General features: G+C 66.2%; 2 protein-coding genes across 2 annotated transcripts in view; one reads left to right on the plus strand and one right to left on the minus strand.

Moving 5' to 3' along the window:
• The first annotated feature begins 2,026 nt into the window (after window positions 1-2,026).
• Window positions 2,027-4,343, plus strand: PTP4A3 (protein tyrosine phosphatase 4A3). Its single transcript, XM_056125217.1, has 5 exons — window positions 2,027-2,249; window positions 2,726-2,818; window positions 3,468-3,598; window positions 3,678-3,752; window positions 4,153-4,343. The coding sequence occupies exons 1-5, from the start codon at window positions 2,145-2,147 to the stop codon at window positions 4,265-4,267; spliced, it is 519 nt and encodes a 172-aa protein (XP_055981192.1). The 5' UTR covers window positions 2,027-2,144; the 3' UTR covers window positions 4,268-4,343.
• Window positions 4,344-5,221: 878 nt separating this feature from the next.
• The window catches only part of LOC130033603 (maestro heat-like repeat family member 5), a 32,676-nt gene continuing 23,905 nt past the window's right edge, over window positions 5,222-13,992 (minus strand). The window contains exons 19-29 of the mRNA XM_056125405.1: window positions 11,718-11,865; window positions 11,503-11,631; window positions 9,084-9,277; window positions 8,819-8,933; window positions 8,122-8,265; window positions 6,491-6,667; window positions 5,985-6,140; window positions 5,768-5,890; window positions 5,604-5,703; window positions 5,447-5,521; window positions 5,222-5,322 (exon numbers count right to left, since the gene is read on the minus strand). Of these exons, the coding sequence (XP_055981380.1) occupies window positions 5,222-5,322; window positions 5,447-5,521; window positions 5,604-5,703; window positions 5,768-5,890; window positions 5,985-6,140; window positions 6,491-6,667; window positions 8,122-8,265; window positions 8,819-8,933; window positions 9,084-9,277; window positions 11,503-11,631; window positions 11,718-11,865 (1,462 nt within the window). The remainder of the gene's footprint in view (window positions 5,323-5,446; window positions 5,522-5,603; window positions 5,704-5,767; window positions 5,891-5,984; window positions 6,141-6,490; window positions 6,668-8,121; window positions 8,266-8,818; window positions 8,934-9,083; window positions 9,278-11,502; window positions 11,632-11,717; window positions 11,866-13,992) is intronic.

A 13,992-nucleotide genomic window follows, 5' to 3' on the forward strand; every position in this document is an offset into this window, starting at 1 on the left:
GAGAGCTCCCGACTCTGAGGCCAGCAGCAGCCGCACAGGCCGTGGGGTGCTGGGGCAGTCGAGGGGTTCCCTTGTGAGGCTGGAGAGCTGGAAGAGCGGCAGGGGGGGCTCCCCTCTATCTGGGGGAAGTGGGGCTTGGGCCAGTGGTGGTCAGCGGCCTCCCCCCTGCTCTTGCATTTCCCCTTCCTCCACCGCTTCCTCTGGGCAGCCTCCGGCCCTTTGTTCACGCCTGGTTATATTTAGGCGACAGGTGTGGGCAGCGCTGGCCTGGCTCCAGGCTCTGTGCGGGGGCGTGCCGGGCACCCCACCCGGCCCAAACCAGCCCCTCCTGCTGGACGCTGCCCTCCCTGCCTGGGCCTGGACTCCTGCATGACTCGGGGTGGCTTAAACAGGCCAGCCTTCTCCCCTGTAAACGGGGACTGCCTGCCCCCTCGCTCCCTGTGACCCTGTGGGCAGCTGGACGGGGCCCAGTGCCTTGCGGGGCCCAGTAAGCCTGGGGTCCCAGGACAGGCCTGAGCAACCTCTGGGTGGGCGGGCAGTGGGCAGTGGGACGGACTGTGGTAGCCGTGCTGGGTACTCTGTAGAGCTGGCCGTGGGCCATGAGCCGCGTGGGCGCCTGGGGCAGGATGTGGGCGTCGCTTTGCTCTCCATGGATGGGGACACAAGCCAAGACTGTAGGCCAGCCTCAGCCCCACCTTGATACAGACCCCTGACCCCAGGCCAATTGCTGCACCACGTGACTCCTTCAGACACTGGTCAGGGTTCTGGCGCTCTGTCCAGTGACCCTCCACCCCGGGCAGCAGCTAGGGCCTCAGGCACACAATTGTGGTCCCATTTTCCTGGCTCAGGTGGTGAGGGTGTGCTGACCGAGCCCCAGGAGTTTTTGCTGGGCACATACAAATGTGCGTGTTGATGTGTGCACGCAAAAACACGTGCACACCCATGCACATAAAAAGTACAAACACGGATACATGCAAGCGCGCACATATAGACAGATATGAACAAACTCGTGCTCCCTTGGTGCCGCCCCTCCCCCAGCCTGGCTCTCCCGCTCATTCCCACTCACGCCAACCCTCCACCCTCCTAGGCTGGACTCCCTCGGCCTTTGTCTCGCTGCCCAGGACCCCCGGCGGGTGGTGCTCAGGGGACACCTTCTGGCAGGCAGCTGGGGTGGAGGCCCTCACCCCACCTGCTGCAGATGGGGAAGCAGGCCTAGATGGCCCTTGTGGGGTGTCTGCTCCCTGGGCGTCGAGAGGAGTGTCAGATGGAGGGAGCACCCGCTCCTTGCCCCCTGCCCGGGGTGGGAGGGACTCTGAACTGGGTGGGGGTGTCGCTCACCCGACTGCATCCTGGGCTCAGCCTCCATGCCTGGACCCTGTTCCCGGCCAACCCAGAGGCCCACGCCCGGGGTTCCACGGAAGCACGACTTTGCCATGACAGTGTGGGGTAGGGGGCAGGTCTGGGTTGGGGTTCAGGCCTCTGTGGCCACAGCTGGAGCCTGAGTCCGTGCATTGGGGCTCAGTGTGGCCCCCGGGGATGACCGTCCCTCTGCCTGCCTGCCTGGTGACCCCTCCTCTGTGCCTCTCCCTCCCCACAGAGCTGCTGAGGGTTGATGGAGCAGGTGTGGGGGCGCAGCGTGGAGCTCTGCTGAGTCCCCGTGTCCTGGCCTGCCTATGGCCTCTGCTGCCCGCCCGGACTCCCTGTTCCCCATGGGGTAACGTGACGGTGGTACCCCTGCACGTCGACTGCGCCCCACCCCTGCCCTGCGCTGCTGCTGGCTGCCTTGCAGTTTCCTGGTCCTCGAGCCTTGGACACTGAGCACGGGGGCTAGTGCCCACGCCTGATGTGCAGAGAGTGCCCCGGCTGCAGACCCCGCGCCGCAGCCCCCCGCCCCGCGGCCCCTCCCTCTCCGCTTGCCGGCTGACTCGCTTGCTGCCCGCCCCGGCAGCCCCGCACCCAGGCGCTTTCCCGGGTAGGAGCAGAGCAGGGCTGCGGCGCCCAACCTGAGCGCCCGCTCAGCGTCAGTGGGGGGACTGGCTACCTCGGAGGAGCGTCTCCTGGGCGGGGAGCGGCCCCGGGACCCGGTGGCGGCCCCCGCGAGTGTCCCCGCGAGTGCCCCGGCACCCCGAGGGCCCCGCAGCACGATGGCGCGCATGAACCGGCCGGCGCCCGTGGAGCTCAACTACAAGAACATGCGCTTCCTCATCACCCACAACCCCACCGACGCCACCCTCAGCAACTTCCTGGAGGTGAGGCGGGCATGGGTGCTGGGCTGAGCCCGGGGGAGGCCGGCGTGGGCGCTGGGCTGTCCCCGGGGAGGAGGCTGGGCACGGGCGCTGGGCTGTGCCCGGGGGACACGCCGGGCATGGGTGGTGGGCTATGCCCGTTGCTCCCTTGGGGCCCCAGCTCGTCCTGCTGCCCTCGAGGACCTGGAGTGCGGCCCCTGCAGCTGTGGGCACTGACAGGCAGTGCTTGGGCCAGTGGGGCAGGTGAGGGCGAGAACCCGCCCAGCATGTGCCTGCCCACGCGCGCGCGGGCACATTCCTGCGGCGCCCAGAATAGCTTGAGCAGGTGGGGGTGCCCGGCACGCGGCCCCCTGGGGCGCCCCTATAAATAGCTGGGCCTGACCTTCCCGCCTGTGGTCGCCCGGGGGTGGGCGGGGCCCTCTTGTGGGCTCAGGGATGCTGGGGGCGGACCTGAGCTGGCCCCCCTTGCCTTTCCCCAGGACCTGAGGCGGTACGGGGCCACCACCGTGGTGCGCGTGTGCGAGGTGACATATGACAAGGCCACCCTGGAGAAGGACGGCATCACCGTGGTGGTGAGGGCGGGGCGCAGCCACGTGGGGACAGGGCTCACGTGGGGGCAGGAGTCACGTGGGGCAGGGAGGGGGCGGGGCAGAAGTCACATGGGACATTGAGAAGGGGCGGGGCAGGACTCACGTGGGGGCAGGGAGAAGGGCGGGGCGGGTGTCAGTGGGGGTAGGGAGAAGGGGCGGGAATCACATGGGGCAGAAAGGGGTGGGGCAGGAGTCACATGGGACAGGGAGAAGGGGCAGGGCAGGAGTCACGCGGGCAGGGAGAAGGGGTGGGGCAGGGGGCAGTCGTGGACCCTCTCTGCCAGTGGTGCCCTGCGGGGCCAGATCTGCATCACCTTGGGGATGCCAGGCTGGGCAGCTATGGCTGCTGGGTGGGGCTGGGGAACAGCAGATAGTCCTGTCCCTCCCTGGGGCGCGCCTGAGGCCCTGAGCCACTGTCCAGCAGCGGGGACCGTGCGGGGAGGCGGGGGGGCCGGGCGCAGACGTCGGCCCCTCACACAGCCTCACTTCCTCTGGCCGTGGCTGAGCGGGGTGGGGACGTGGAGGGTGACGGCCGGGCCCCCCGCAGCGTGGGGTGCGGAGACGCGGTGCGAGGGCCACCCTGGAAGGCTTTCCGCAGGCGGGGTGCCCTCACGGCTGCTCCTGTCCCCAGGACTGGCCGTTCGACGACGGCGCGCCCCCGCCCGGCAAGGTGGTGGACGACTGGCTGAGCCTGCTGCGGGCCAAGTTCTGCGAGGACCCGGGCAGCTGCGTGGCGGTGCACTGCGTGGCCGGCCTGGGGCGGTGCGTGCGGGCCACAAGCGGGGCCGGGGGCCGGGCCGCAGGAGCGGGCGGGGGGCTCGCTGACCGCGCTGTCCCGCAGGGCCCCGGTGCTGGTGGCTCTGGCCCTCATCGAGAGCGGGATGAAGTATGAGGATGCCATCCAGTTCATCCGGCAGTGAGTGGGGGGCGCGCCCCATAGTGGACACACCCACAGCCCCCCAGGCCGCCCCTGCTGGACGCGGGGGTGGGCCCGGCGAGGGTCCCACCTGCCCAGCGTTCCCGGGAAGAAGTTGGGGTGGGGTGGGGTGGGGGGGCAGGCGGGCGGCCCCGTTACCTCTCCTGACCCCGGCCAGGCTGTGCCGTGACTCCCCCAGGCCTGGGCGGGGGTGCCGGATGCAGAGGCCAGAGGTCGGCTCAGAGACTGGGAACCACTGGCCTGGGTTGGCCCCGTGGAGGAGCCCCCCTTGGACCCTGTACCCAGGCCTGGCTGAGCCCTGGGCGCGGGAGGGCCCACGCTGGCTGGCGGCCCCTCGGGCCGGGGTCCCGGCTGACGCCCCCACCCTCCGCTGTCGCAGGAAGCGGCGCGGTGCCATCAACAGCAAACAGCTGAGCTACCTGGAGCAGTACCGGCCGCGGCGCAGGCTGCGCTTCCCGGACCCCGCGCGCAAGGCCCGCTGCCGCCTCATGTAGCGGCCACGCCGCCGGCCACGTGCCCGGCCACCCTGCAGTCCCCGCGCCTGTCTGCGCCCCGCGCCCCTGTCTGCGCCCCGCGCCCCGCCCCGCACTCTTTGCCGGCCCCGCGCCCCGTCCGCGCCCGTCCCGTCCACCCTGCCGGCCCCGCGCCCTGTCCGCCCCGCGCTTGTCCGCCCTGCAGTCTCCGCTCCTCCCCTGCGCCCTGCGCGGTCCAGTGCCTGCCCGCTCCTCCCAGGAGGCGGGGTGGTGCATTTTTTCGTCACCGCCCCATCCCCTGCTGCCCTCAGTACACACAAACATTTGGGGGCCTGGGGGCATCAGAGCTCTGGACCCTCGGAGGCAATAAATAAGACCGTGACTGCATTTGGAGTGTGGGGAGCCGGGCGTGGGGGGTGCGCAGCGAGGGCCCGCTCTGGGTTGTGGGGTGCAGGTCGGGGCAGGGCTCCCTGGGAACTGCAGGCTGTGTGCCCTGGTCCCCATGAACGGAGGGCCAGGAGGGTGGTGGGGGTGTGGAAGGCAGGCCTGTCCTGGGCTGCCCAGGGCCCGCTGTCCTGCTGCGACTCCCCTGCCCCGAGACCCACCTGCACCCAGAGGCAGCCCCAGGGAAACTGAGACTGATGGGTAGCGGGGCGAGGGGGCTGCATGCACCTCCCAGGGTGCCCAGCCTTGCCTCCACTCACCTATGCAGCCAGTTCTGGGGTCCCTCTTCTGCCCCAATGCCGGCCTGGGAACGGCCCCATCCCCCGAGTCCCTGAGACTGTCCCCCTGAATGGCCAGTGGGCTGCCTGCTCTCTGGGGAGGCATTCTTGCAAGCGCTTTTTGGACTGGCCCTGGAGGGTGGTGGCAGTGCCTCGAGCTGACCGCTGGGACACCTTCTGGAATCTAGATCTTTATTTAATGGAAAAGCCTTGAGCAGTGGGTTGTCCCGAGGGCCGGAGGGGCAGTGGGCGCTCACCGCTGCCAGGGGCCTGCCGTCTTCTTCAAGAAGGCCAGCTGCCGGCGGGCAAATGCCCGGATGCCCGGCTCGTCGTGGCTCTCCAGGTCCTCAAACGCTGGGGGTGGGGGGGGGGCGCCTCGAAAGTCAGCCACACACCTCCCTGCGCCCCAGCCCGACCCCAGGCGGTGGGGGTCCCGCTCTCCCTGCTGGGCCCGGAGACTGGGGGTGGTCCGCCTTACTGTGGAGCAGTAGGTTGGTGGCCTCGTTGTTCAGCAGCGGGGACATGGCCTGGGGATGGTAGCAGGCGGCGTAGCCTGCGGGCAGACGGGGCGCTGGCCAGCGGGGGCTCGGCGGGAGGGTCCCGGCGCCCCCGCCCGCGGCCCGCGCCCTGCGCACCTATGAGCAGGGCAGCCCAGGTGCGGATGCGGCCGTGGCGGCTGCGCAGGGCGCCAAGGGCCTGCGTCGTGTGCACGCGGAAGTCCTCCGGGCACCGCATCTGCGGGACAGTGTCAGCGGGTGCCCGCACCCGGCCCCGCCGCCCCCCACCTAGCCCGCCTCACCAGGTAGGTCCAGAGGAAGTGGCGGGCGCTGGGCCCGCGCCCCCAGGCCAGCGCGCAGAAGAGCGTGTGAGGGAGCCGCCAGCGCAGGCGCAGGGCGCAGCGGTAGAAGGTGAACTTGGCCTGCTGCGGGGACACGGGCGGTCACCTGTGCGGCGACCGGTGTGCCCCGAGAGAGAGACCCGCCCGGGACGCACCGCCCGGCTCCCACGGCACTGACCGTGGCCACGGCTGGGCTGGGGTCCTTCAGGTGCAGGAGCAAAGGCACCAGGCTCAGGTGCACCTGGGCACCCAGGCTCTCTGGGCCCCCACTCTCTGTCGCGGCCACCAGGTCCCCGAACAGGGCCATGGCCGCGGCCCGGATCTCGTCCCGCTCCTGCAAGGAAGAGCCTCAGACTCTGGCCAACCTGGGGGCACAGTCCCACCCAGCAGGGAGTGCCCACTGCCATCCTATCACAGTGGCCCAGTTTCCCTAGCAGAGCCTTCTCCATCAGACAGGCTCAGTACAGGGCTCTGCCCAACAGCCGGGCATCCAGGGTGGGTAGATGTGTCCTCCATCAGCAGGGCTCCTAGGACAGGGTCTCCACCATTTGACAGGGCTTTCAGGGTGGAGCTTCCACCGTCAGACGGGACTTCCGTGACAGGGCCTCCACCATCAGACTAAGTTACGGGGGCAAGGTCTCCCTCATCAGACAGGACTCCCTGGCAGGGCCACAGCGTGCTTACATGGTCGAAGAAGGAGCGGGTGTTGAGGGCCACCTCCAAGCTCAGGGGCCCGGCGCCGTGGCCGCCCAGGCGGTGCAGCACGCTGGACATGGTGCCCATGACGCGCACCACGGCCGACTCGCTGTTCTGGCAGAGGCCGCCCAGGAAGTGTGGCAGTTGGCCGCGGAGAAGACTTTCCTGGGGCGGCGGGGGCAGGTGGGTGCCAGCACTCAGCCTGGGTGCCCTGCCCAGGCTCTGCTCGCAGGACCCTGGTGTGCCTGGTCAGGGCTTCCCGTGCTGCCCCCTGCAAGCCCCTGGGGGTGCCCTGTGCTGTCTGCTGCCCCTCACCCAGCTTTCTCGGGGCTCACGGGGACGGGTGGGAACATCATGTAGGTGAGTCTGCGCAGCGCCAACCAGGCTCGCCAGCTGCCGTTGGGCAGCTGTGACAGGCACTGGGAGGGCTTCTCTCCCTCCCCCGTGCCCCTCCCTTCCCCCCGAATCTCCCTCCCCCTCCCATCCTCTGCTCCCCACTCTTCCCTTCTCTTTTCCTCCCTCCCTTTGCCTCTCTCCCCTCTACTTTTCCTTCTCTCCCTCCTCCCAATCCCTCTCTACCTCTCTCCTCACCCCGTCTCCCCCCTCTTCTTTCCCCCCTCTCTCCCTCCCCCCATCCTCTTCTCTCTGCCCCCGCCCCCCGTGAACTTGTTCCTGCTTTCCACTGATGGCATTTAAGGGACTCCTTTGTATTTCTCTTCTGCAAGTGTTTCGCTGGCATTGCGGGGTATCAGGAGACCCCTGCCCTTTGCCCCTTTCCTCAGGACCCCGTGGTGCCCTCAGTCTGAGATCTGCCAAGTGCCGCTGTTGGCTCCTGGAGCTGCTCGGAGCTCCTCCCGGGCCCCAGGTTCCATGGGAAGAGCTCGTCCTGCCATGGCCTTGCCCCTCCTCACCTGTGACTCTTAGCAGCCACCCCCGGCCCATCGACCATGCCCGGAATGCCGAGCTGTGACTGCCACGGCAGTGCTGGGGATGCCTCACTCAGGCCCCTGCTGGCGTGGGTCGTGCTGCTCTGTCTGGAGCCCAGGGGCCCTGCCCAGGGGCTTGCGGGGTGCTGTGGGGTTATGTGTGCGGGGATGCCCCCACTCCAGGCTCCTGTGCTGTGGGCTGTAGCTCACGGCGCTTTGGTTTGCCTCCCAGGCTTCTGACCATGGGCAGCTCCGAGAGCACTCATGCGGCCCTCCTGTTGAGGCGGCTGGAGGGGATGCACCCCTGCCCTGAATTTCATCCGCTGGTGGGTTTGGCAAGCTGGCCCTAGTGCCCTTTTCCTGGAAGACTCCTCTGTGGTGCGGCCACCAGTGGGCACCAGTGCCCCTCACACTGCCTACAGTGCCACGGGGGGGGGGGGGGGGGGTGCGCCAGTGCCCTGCATTGCCTGCAGTGCCGCCACAAGGAGGCGCCAGTGCCCCACACACTGCCTGCACTATAGGGGGGTTGCCAATGTCCCGCACACTGCTGCAGTACCGCCACCAGGGGGTGCCAGTGTCCCACAGACAACCCGCAGTACCACCACCAGGGGGCGCACAGACAACCCACAGTATGACCACCAGGGGACGCCAGTGCCTGGCCCCTTCTCCGACCCCACCCAGGCCTGCACTCACCTTCTCCGGGTGGAAGAGTATGTGGCCAAGCCCCTGCAGGCCCCACACGCGCACCTCGGGGCTGGGGTCCTGCAGGCTTTGCGACAGCAGCGTCAGGGCGTCCTGCTCGGACAGCACGTCCAGCAGGGCAGGGCTGTAGAGGAACTGGGCGTCCAGGGCAGCGGGTGAGGCCCAGGCGGTTGTGTGCAGGGGTGCGGCCCCGGGGGCTTCTCCGGATTGGCTGCATGAGCTCAGGGCCTGTCGTTCCCACTGTGAGTTCTGGGTCGTTTCAAGAGAACTTGTGCACAGAAGATTGACCCGCCCATCTGGTCTCCCTGTGTGAGTCCTGCCCCGGGACCCCCTTCCCCCGAGTCCTTCTGGGTCTGACGGGGTGACCTGGGGTCTTCCATGCTCCCTTCCTGCTCTTGACCCCACTCCTGGGTCTGCGTGAGATCACGGGGCCCCCACAGGGCTTTTGCCCGCCAGAGGACCCTGTGGGCCCCCAAAGCTTCAGGTGCCTCTGGACAGACTCATCACCGTCCTGGGGACTGAGTGGGCAACAGCATGGGCCCCCAGGAAACCACGGCTGGTCAGATGTGCCATCTGCCCCAGTGTGGCCACGCCAGGGTCCCAGGGGCAGGCACCCGGGCTGACGGCCCACGGCCCACTCCAAGCTCCCAGCCTCCCTGGTGAGCGCCGCCCAGCCGAGCCCGGTTACCTCCCCGAGGATCAGCACGGCCACCTCCCGCTCCCGCCGCTCCCAGCTGCTCAGGGCGGGCAACAGCTGGCACAGCACGGCTCTGATCTGGTCACAGTGGTCCTGCACCATGGCCCTGCGGGAGGGCAGCGGCCCTGCTCACCCTGTCGCCACCCTGGGATGCAGGGGTCTGCTCCCTGCCCTCGGTGGCTGCCCACTTGGGCCAGGGACCTGGACCAAGGGGGTCTCGGGTGGGTTGGGGGCGTGCCCTGGGCAGCGGGCCCACCTGGCGAGCAGGCCCACGCCCTGCGGGTAGCTATGTGGCTCAGTCAGCAGCGTCCAGGCGCCCTGCAGCTCCAGCTGTGCGAAGTCCCGCCAGTGGCCGGTGGTGGACAGCAGGCTCTTGAGGGCCTCCAGGGCCGTGCTGCAGGGGGAGAGTCGGCCTCGTGGGTGGGCGGAGGGGCAGCGGGCGGGTGCGGCCTTGGAGGGTGCCCTTGGAGTAGGGCCGCGTGGCACCGCATGCCAGGCCGTCCCTTCACAGAGCATGGTCTCCCGGAACATCTTTAAAAACACTTTCTGAAGGTGAGGGGCTGCACAGGACAGCGCCCCACCCAGGTGAGATCCCGGCACCCAAGCCTGCCAGGAGTGACCCTAGTGCAGAGCCTGAAATAAATCCTGAGCACTGCTGAGTGTGGCCCCCAGACAAACAGAAAAAAAGTAAAAAAGTTGAATCAGCGAATTGCAGCTATTTATGACTGTCAGGCCAACAGTGTCCCAGGCGCCCACCCGCCCCCGCTGGTCTCTGTTTCCTTCTCTTTTTCCATTTTTGGGTTTAGCCGACTCTCGCTGGCAGGGTGTGCTGTGGGCCACCTTCCCCCTCGGCACCTAGTCCTGGCCCAGAGTGACCTCTCTGCCCCACCATCGCTGTGACTCAGGCGTCACTGTGGGACTTTGGACACCGGGTCTGGGGCGCCCACACACCCCAACTCCCAGCTGCCATCAGAGGCAACCCACGGCCAGACTTCTCCCAGTCCTGGCCCCCTGGACAGGCGGGTCACGTTATCTGCATCCTTGCCACTGTCCTGCCGTGCTGCCCATGGGCCCATCAGCCCGGTGGGACACTGCAAACAGCTCCTGACTGGGGACGGACGCTTCCGGGCAGATCCGTGAAGCAAGTGTCAGCTGAGGAGTCACTGTGATGGTCCTGGTGGCCTCAGACCACAGTTTCTAGCTCACAGGACCCCGCTAGAGGACAGCAGCTGGTAGGACCCTGTGCCTTTAGCTGTGGGCAGTGTGGACAATGTGATGTGTGCTAGCTCACATGTCAACTTCCATGGAGGCGGCACACCTGGCAGTGCTCGGGGCTTACCCCTGGCTCTACACTCGGGGATCACTGCTTCTGGCGGGCTCAGGGACCACATGGGATGCTGGGGATCAAACCCTGGCCTGCCACGTGCAAGGCAACCTCTTTATTGTTTCTAACTGTGGGCAGCGATGTGGCTATCCACACTCAGTCACTCTGGAACCTTCTACTGTAGAAGGTTCCAGAGCAACTCCTATCCAGGCCCTGCACAGGAGACACTAGCGTCTCCGCCAGCTCAGCCCTGAGCCACCTACTTCGAACTCCACATGGATGGATGGATGGGTAGATGGATGGGATGACAGATGTGCCCTACCCACCTTGGCCAGGTGGTTTGGCTTAGGAGTGGCCTTGTGACCTACGGCTGGCCCATCCGAGCTAGGACCATGCCCGGGAGGGGGTGGGTACTGGTTTGTCAGGGGAGCCGCTCCCCTGGGGTGCAGAGTGCCGCAGGGGGCCGGCAGGGCTCACAAGGGTTATTTGGGAGAGGGGCGGAGGCCACCAGCCGAAATTCCAGCAATGAACTAGGGGCCCCGGCCAGGCCCTGGGCAGTTGGGCACCAGCAGGAGGCAGGATACGGGTCTGGGCGTCTGTCTTGGCTCTGATCTCAGTGGGAGCCCAGAACAGGGACCCAACATGGGCTGAGTAACCCCTGGGATCCCCAGGGGCTTTGCTTGCACGGGGCTGGGGGTGTCCCTTGAGCTGGGAGGAGGGCCGAGAGGGTGTGGGGAGGGGGCACAGCCTTGCTCTCAGCTCTCCCAGACCCGTGCGTCTGGGATAAGGAGGTTTTATTAGCTTATTAGGGAAGATGTATGCATTTTGCATGGTTGATCTGAATTTAAAAAAAAAAAAGAGAGAACTTTATGTCCATTCACATTCAGAAGCAATAGGAGAGGAAATGACATTTTTTCCCAGTGACACGCCCTGGGGAGAGCTGTCAGAGCTGAGGGATGGCGTGGAGCAACATGGTCATCAAACAAACGGGGTGCAGCGGGCCTCTGCAGGGGTGCATGGAAGGCTGAGCCCCCGTCTCTGGGACCACAGCTGCCCCGTCTGAGATGGGCCCTGCAGGCAAGATGGGTGTCCACAGCGAGGCCTCGAGGCCAGTGTCACTGAGCAGGCTGCCCGTGGCCGACACACTGCCTCGGTCACCCCTTACAGTGGCCCTGGGCACATGGAGGCTGGGACAGAATGGGGGCTGGAATCCTCAGAGATGGAATCTCGGGGGCAGGGCTGTCCAGGAGAGGGACCCCCCCGGGGGCTAGAACCCCCCACGAGGCCCCCCGGCAGCAGGCAGCCCCTACCTCTGGGGGCTGGAGGCAGGCCCCTCTGGCGGGGCCTGGGCCTCCGGCAGGTCCAGCTCCAGGATGTAGCGGATCTGGGTGAGCAGCGCCAGGAAGAGGCGGGGGAAGGCCTCGCGCACTGCGTGCCTGAACTCGCGGGCAAATTGCAGCTCCTGGAGCGTCACCATGGCCTGGGGGGCCGGGGGGATGTTGAGGCTTGGGACTGCCGCCAGCGCCCCCCCCCCACCCAACCGGCCGCCAGCTGTGGTGGACTCACGGCCAGCGAGCGCAGGTAGGTCTTCTGGGCTGGGGCGCTGGCTGCGGCGGGCAGGGCTCGGTCCAGCAGGCGGTCCAGCAGCGTGGCCAGCACGCGGCGGCTCAGGGGCTGCTCGGCCCCCAGGGCCCTCCAGGACCGGAAGGCGTGGCTGTGTGGGGGGGGGGGACAGGGACTGTTGGTTCTCCAGCGGTGGGCGCGGCGAACCCATGACAGCGGGGGTGCAGGGGGGCTCGGCTGGGGTGCAGGGCCTGTCTGAGAGGAACCCCAGCCCCTTCGTGCCCTCTCGAGAGCCTCGGGAGAGGCAGTGGCGGCCAGGGCCAGGCTTCTGGGGGCGCGGAAGGGAGCACAGAGCATTTTCCAAGGAGAGCTACTTTGTGCTCTGGCAGACACTTGTGCTTTTGTCCAGCCTCCAGGGCTCAGCTGTGGGCTTTGTGGTGGCTCTTGTCAGCACCCGCCCAAGTTGTGCTACTTCATCTTTCCAGAACCAGAAGCTGCTGCGGGTGAGACCCCGCTTAGACACGTGTGCACGGCCCGAGCCACCCTGAGGGGCACCTCGCCTCGACAGTACCCCAGGCTGTCTCAGCGCCACAGGGGGTGACTGCAGAGCTACACAGAGAACAAGGCACCTGTGCCATGGCTCTTGGCGTGGGGACGAGGTGCGGCCACCGGTGGCATCACATTCCTAAAAGGAACCCAGGAGTCCTGGAGCTGGTGCAGCCGGAGGCTCTGTGCCCGGCAGTGCAGGGGATGCAGGGATGACCCAGCGCAGAGGCACGAGGCACCAGCGCAGCCCGAGAATTGGGGCTGTGACCACCACTGTCCTCATTGCTCAAGAAGGGGGAAGAAAATGACCCAAATCAGGACCTCAGATTCTGTCCCCCACTTGAGTGTCATTAGCACTGTAGCACTGTCCTCCCATTGTTCATCGATTTGCTTGAGTGGGCCCAGTAACGTCTCCATTTGTGAGACTTGTTGATACTGTGTTTGGCATATCCAATACGTCACGGGGAGCTTGCCAGGCTTTGCTGTGTGGGCGAGATCCTCTCGGTAGCTTGCCGGGCTCTCCGAGAGGGGCAGAGGAATTGAACCTGACTCGGCCAGGCCGGTGGCTTGCAAGGCAAACGCCCTACCGCTGTGCTATCACTCCAGCCCGAGTGTCATTAGAAGAAGAAGAAAAAAAAAAAGACAAAACCCCCCTCCCGTCCCCGTACACAGGGCGCAGCCCCAGGGAAACGAGTGATCAGCAGGCACAGCTCAGGGCAGCAGAGCCGGGCGTGGGCAGGGGGCCCAGGCCCGGCCAACCCTCTCCCTGGAGCAGCCGCAGGAGGACCCACTCGCGCCCCCTGAACCCCCCTAAGTGACTGCGCTTGTACTTGATTAGTTAGACACAATTCCTCCAAATGCACATTGAGAAAGAAAAAGAAGCCCCAGTGGGAGACGAACTTTGAAAAATGGATAAAAATCCTTTTATCTGAGAAGTAGAACAGAGTCCAGGTACTCAGATGGATGTGGTTCCTGGGTGGCCAGGAAGGGTGGGAAGGTCGGGAGGAAGTAGCCTTGAGAGCAGGCGCTTGGGGAGACTTGGAGAGGGAGGAGAGGAAGATGGGAGAGGGAAATGACGTGTCATTTCCGCTCTGGGACATGGGGGAGGGCGGGCGCCTTGCGTGCAGCCAACCCAAGTTCAGTCCCTGGCACCACACACACATCAAACCAGAAGTGATCCCCGAGTGCAGTCAGGAGTAAGTCTTGAGAATGGCTGGTGTGCCCCCAGAGCAACACTGTGTGTATATATTTACTCCACAAGCAAGATGTTCAGCAGCGCAGGAAGTGGCCGGGAGGCAACTCTCCAATGGGAAAATTAACACGGAGTCATCAACCCGGAGATATTTCTCTGTAGAGCCATTTAGTTTAGTTCTTTTTTTCTTTTTTGGGTCACACCCGGCGATGCACAGGGGTTACTCCTGGCTCATGCACCCAGGAATTACTCCTGGCGGTGCTCGGGGGACCATATGGGATGCCGAGAATCGAACCCAGGTCAGCCGCGTACAAGGCAAACGCCCTCCCCTCTGTGCCTATTGCTCCACCCCCAGAGCCGCTTGGTTTCAATTCTGAAAATATCTTCACAGTCTCCAGGGAAGAAAGGTCAATTTACTTACCAAGGCAAAAGGGAAAAGAGAGCAGAAGTTTCAGAAACAGGACGCGAGAGACGGCTTGGAGGGCTGAGCTGAGCCCAGCAGCACTAGTCCCCTGAATGCTGCCCCCAAGCACAGAGCCA

The sequence above is a fragment of the Sorex fumeus genome, unplaced genomic scaffold, assembly GCF_029834395.1.
Source record: "Sorex fumeus unplaced genomic scaffold, SorFum_2.1 ptg000054l, whole genome shotgun sequence".
Lineage (NCBI taxonomy): Eukaryota > Metazoa > Chordata > Mammalia > Eulipotyphla > Soricidae > Sorex > Sorex fumeus.